This window comes from Cryptotermes secundus, unplaced genomic scaffold (genome assembly GCF_002891405.2).
Source record: "Cryptotermes secundus unplaced genomic scaffold, Csec_1.0 scaffold169, whole genome shotgun sequence".
NCBI classification, from domain to species: domain Eukaryota; kingdom Metazoa; phylum Arthropoda; class Insecta; order Blattodea; family Kalotermitidae; genus Cryptotermes; species Cryptotermes secundus.
The window spans coordinates 663,133-668,428 of NW_019734311.1; the positions used below are offsets into that span (position 1 = coordinate 663,133).

Genomic DNA, 5,296 nt, shown 5'->3' on the forward strand with positions numbered 1-5,296 from the left:
TTTATGTTCTAATCCTCTTTATGTTTATATTAAATTTTGATCCAACTATTTAACGTAGCATAACGTTTCCACAGAAACATGAAATCTGATTCACATTTTATAACCAAAGATAATGCAAGTCAAAATATGACTGCAATACAGGTTATGTTGGCCTGTTTCTGTGATTGCCTTAGTCAAGCATGGTTCTTTCAGATATGCTGGCCCAGAAACTTAAGGGATAATTGTGGTTACAGGTATGCTGAGAAACAGATAAATGAATGAAAACTTTTCCGTAAACACTTCATTTCACAGATCTACTGAATACATAAATGTTTATATTTTAGTATTGCTGCAAATCTGAAAATGCTTCTGTTACACAGAACTCTAATCTCCAGGGTCATCCAGAGCAACCAGAAATATGATTTCACAGACGTACAAGTTCATGAACACAACCGTTCTAGAATTATTACTTAATCCCATTACCTTTCATGGGAGATCAATAGTTATTTATCATGTCTACCATTGGACCCTCTTCAAACATTAACTTCACAGAGTAATCCTTTGGGAGTAGCATTAACTTCAGAATTTTGCAGCTTTTGTCTCATTACAAAATGTACTATTGCCAAGATCATGGCAACCTCACTTTCAAATGAATGGTCATGCATGTCCATACAGTTTCAGTTACCGGTACCTTACAGAATTCTGTATTATGGATCTGTATATAATGTTTTTTGGTCTTTCTAAGATATGCCAGAAATTACACTTTTATATTCTGTTGTCTCCATTATCAATGTATGTTGATCTAGGGTGAATAACGTTATTATACGAGGGTCTGTCCCTCTACTTTTGTTTCCACATTTTTCTGGATGAGCCTGCAGCGTGTATGTTATATTTTGTAACTGCATTTTGGCTCAGACTGAATCTAGTAACAATGAGCAATGACAACTGGATGTTGTGTAGACTAATGCATATATATATATAAAATCAGGAACATGCTTTGATGCCAAAATTTAGACGAAGTTGTTCATAGAATACAAATGTTAGTATTGTATGTGGTGCAAGACGAATGAATCGAAGAATGTATCCCTGAAAGAAAGAAAGAAAACATGCATTTTTCTTAGAACATTTTTTTGTCTGTTATTTAAAAATGCTGTCAGTGCTGAGATTATGTATGTCAACTTAGGACAGTTAGTCACTGATGTTCAAAGGTAGCCTCAGAACTCTGAAGTCTTGCTGGTATAACAGAAAAGAAAGTAACTAGCCTTGTAATCTAGTGATAATATGTAATATAACACATAAAGCTTACAGTTGTACTGGTCCAGTGAGATCCCAGCAGTATTTAACTCCTTGGCACACATTGCATTGCATTAATTGCAGTGATTCCGTTCAAGTCATTAACATATGTTACGGCCTGATAAACCTCCAACTTCATGAATCACCATAAGAAGGGGTCCAGAGATTGGGGAGGATGTGATGGCTTGCAACATTTGCAGTCGGTAAGGCTTTACATGTAACCACCTAAACACGTTCCCCATTATTTTCTACAGAACATGGGTTCAGAACTAGCAGGCCTACCCATAATATATTTGCAGAACCTCCTTCTCAAGAAAGACAGGTGGCAAAAGTTCAGCCCCCGTCAAAAAAGGCGATGAGAGAAGGGACACAAACCTATTTGGTTTATAAATTTTAACTTAAATAACAACAGTTTTTTAAAACTTTAATATATCAAGACAACCGCTGTAGTTGTGAAAACTTTTGATTTTGTATATATTATGCATTATAAATATTGAATGTGTATATATTTTAACATTCAGAACACCCATCGTAATAGTGGTTTCCAAAGAGTATTGATGTCCCTCAGGTGATGGTCTATAGGGACCAAAACATGTAAGGGTGTTAAGAATTGAAGTAGTAAAAACTTCAACAGTCACACTGGACAGAGTTGTTTTATCTTTTATAACAAAGAGGAGAGGTATGATGAAAAGTCAATCTGCTACACTCATCACGCAAAAAGTGACGCTTTTGCTCGTTTTGAGTGCAGGAAGGATTTAAATGAGAGCATTCACTAAGTAGTAAATTTCCTTGATTTGTGACACTGAGTAGCCTTGTAGGCAGAACCAAAACTTTCAGAGAAACATGCTGCCTCTGTTTTCAGGACTCCTGAAAAATGGCAGTTTTCACCTATAAGACCACACAGTGTTATAGCCTAGAAGATGAGAATGTGAATATTATTACTGCGATGACCTTAAAACGTACATTTTGATGTCCTGACACACAGCTATCAAAGGTTAATTTGTCTGAACATTACAACATCCTATTAATACAGGGTGGGGCACAGAAACTTCCTTTTTGTGAAGACGCATTGTGAAGGGAGGGGAGGTCGCAGAAAAGTGGGGATAGGCTCGCGCGTTTGCTCAGTCGCGGAAGTTTCTATCTAATATCCCTCGATAGGAAACATGAGGTGGACGAGTGAGCAGCGCGCGTTTGCTGTCGAAGCCTATTTTTCGAACAACCATTCCTATGTGGCAGTGCAGCGTGCATTCTGTGCTCACTTCAGAAGCCCAGAGGTCCGGTTCCCGACCGGAAATCGATTGTTTTGTGGGTAGAGAACTTTAGGACAACCGGGAGTGTGGTGAAAAAATCATCAGGATGACAACGGACCATTACGACGCCAGAAAATGTGGAGGCAGTTCAACAGTCGATTTTGAGATCTTTTTCGAACCAGCTCTTGAAGAAATACATCTAGGAAATGTTTGGTTCCAACAGGATGGTTTCACGGCCCACACAGCCTGAGCTTCGATGACAGTTTTGAGGGCAAAGTTCCGCGGACAGCTCATCTCGCTTCCAGGTGACATCCTGTGGGCAGCGCACTCACCTGTGATTTTTTTATGGGGATACCTCAAGCAGAGGTTTTAAACATCGCCCCACAAACCTGCTTCAGCTAAAGAATGTTATTCGGCAGGAAGTAGCCCAAATTCCGGTGCACATGTTGGAACGTGCAGAGGGGAACTTCAGAGAACGGTTGCATCAGTTCATAGAGAATGGTAGCCACCACCTTCAAGATATTTTGTTTAAAACTACATGATTTAAAACTTTAAAGTATGTTCTTTTATTAGCTAAACATAAATTTTGTCTATCTGCAATAATTTTTCTTTTATGCGCCTTCAAAAAAAGGAAGTTTCTGCGCACCACCCTGTATTATTTTCAATACTACATTCATTTTTCAAATGTTTTATTACCTTGAAGAAACCAAGTGGACCCAATTTTGCTGTGTAGGTAATTATATGCCACATATTCTGTAACAAAAACATAAACAGCAGGTATAATACAAAGTGATAGTCATTTTACTCCTTTCCTTTAATTTTACTTTTCATATATTTCAGTCATGCTGCTGTTTCCATCAACATTAACTGCACTTGTGCTGACAGCACATTGATTAAATATTGTGTTTCCACCCTAGTGAATATATAGAAATTAGGAAAAGCACATCACACTTCCTGCTGAAATGGTGCCAAACAAGAATTTTGTACAGGTAATTACATTTTTAAGTTTCTGAATGTATGACTGTGAACAAAGCCAAAACATGAATAAACAGCCAGAGGAAACTGTGGTGTTGCGAGCTTAAAAATAAATGTAAGCCTGAAGCCTGTGATGACTGAAGAGAATATTAAAATTATTTGTGCAAGCTTTTTATTCAAAGCCTTTTAAAGAATTTGTAATAATTTCAGTGTAGCCAATTCTGAATTCTGCATACCCTACATTTGAAGAAGCTGATACTGTTGCTGATTTAAAAGTAGGTGTAGTGTGATAATGAAAACAAATCTGAACACTGCTGTACAAGTTTTTATTCAGAGTCTTACAAAGCCAATTAGAAGGGATTCTAAAGGACTTGAAATATTCTGACACAGTCTTCAGCAAATGCTAGGAGCTGGGATAGCGACTGGATACAGGCTGGACAACTGATGGGTCAGAGTTTTCTCTTCTTCATGATGTCCAGACAGGCTCTGGGGCCCACCCAGTCTCCTATCCAATAGGTACAAGGGTTCTTTCCGTGAGGGTAAAGTGGCAGGGGCATGAAGCTAACCACTCACCTCCAACTAGTGCCGAGGTCAAAATATGGATCTATACATCCACTCCCCGTATGCCTTCATGGCATAGTACAAGTACTTAATTAATTAAGCACAGGGACAACTTTACCTTTTTTTTTTCTTTTACCTTCAGCAAATGCTGCCCTGAAAGCTTCAGATGAAAATGATCCTAACAAATGTATAGAATTTTGTTCAGGGTCTCTTATAGTGCATCAGGCTGATCCAGAACATGCCAAAAATGTTCCGGACAAAGCTGCATTTAACCTTTGTTGTCCACATGTCTCACTGCTGTGTCAAAGCATGTGTGGGTCCAGCAGGCCTGGCATCACACTGTTTACAATATAAATCCCATTACCACATTTTTTATGAAGATTCTAATATGGACAACTAAGAGTTTGAACATGTTGAATAAATAACCCATAGATGGAATGTATACATTGGAGGTAGCTTGTTCAACCACATATAGATGGAAATGGTGTGTGAGAAACTTGTGAAAATCAACTAAAGACTGAAAACTTGGTCAGGTGGACAAAAGCCATGAAAATAGGAAAGTCAACTGAAGACATGGGGGGGGGGAGACACAAACAAAACTGCCTGTTCTTTAGTTAATCAGGCCTTTATACCGCATGAATATGATTTTGGAAACATGAAGCCATAAAATGTTGAATATGTTCATTTACCTTAAATTCTCCAGGTCTGGCATTCATTCTCCTAGTCTTGATGACATCAATTGGTTGGGTCAGTGTTGTTGCTACCCCACCCTGTAGGAGAAACATCAAGGGAATGAGCATTCAGTTATCCAAGATATAGAGAAAGAATAGTCAGTACTTCAAACTTCATGTTTGGAGCATCAGATTGAAGCAGATTATGCCAAGAGTGTTAACACTTTGCGGACCGCGCACCCTTTAAAAGGTTTTTCGCTTTTAAACATGGCGGACCGTTCGTGTGTTAACAGGCTTTTAGAACACGATAAGTAGCAACACACTATACATTGCTCTGGTGCCACCTACATTGCATGCAACCGCCTGCAGATGCATGATAAGACTGGAATGTTTAGTTAGCAGTCAGTAACTTGGCCTCGCTGTTTACTTAACTGACTATAAAGGAAAATGCTTTGCCTTCTTCCATTCCATTTATTTCGTGTCCATGGATCATTATACATGATATAAGACAAGCTGTGTGTATCAGCCAGTAGCTAGTGGGGAGAATGGATCAAGGACAAATTCTCC

The 5,296-nt window shown here is 38.5% G+C and overlaps 1 protein-coding gene across 12 annotated transcripts in view; it reads right to left on the reverse strand.

The window, feature by feature from the left end:
• Positions 1-262: 262 nt before the first annotated feature.
• LOC111868467 (mitochondrial dicarboxylate carrier) overlaps positions 263-5,296 on the reverse strand; it is a 15,680-nt gene continuing 10,646 nt past the window's right edge. For 10 of the 12 annotated variants that reach the window (XM_023859122.2, XM_023859121.2, XM_023859118.2 and 7 more), the window contains exons 6-8: positions 4,748-4,828; positions 3,219-3,275; positions 263-1,065 (exon numbers count right to left, since the gene is read on the reverse strand). In XM_023859122.2, the coding sequence (XP_023714890.1) occupies positions 964-1,065; positions 3,219-3,275; positions 4,748-4,828 (240 nt within the window). In that variant the 3' untranslated portion in view covers positions 263-963. Of the gene's footprint in view, positions 1,066-3,218; positions 3,276-4,747; positions 4,829-5,296 lie in introns of those variants that run through there. The other 2 variants (XR_004513448.1, XM_023859114.2) reach the window with 2 other exon arrangements.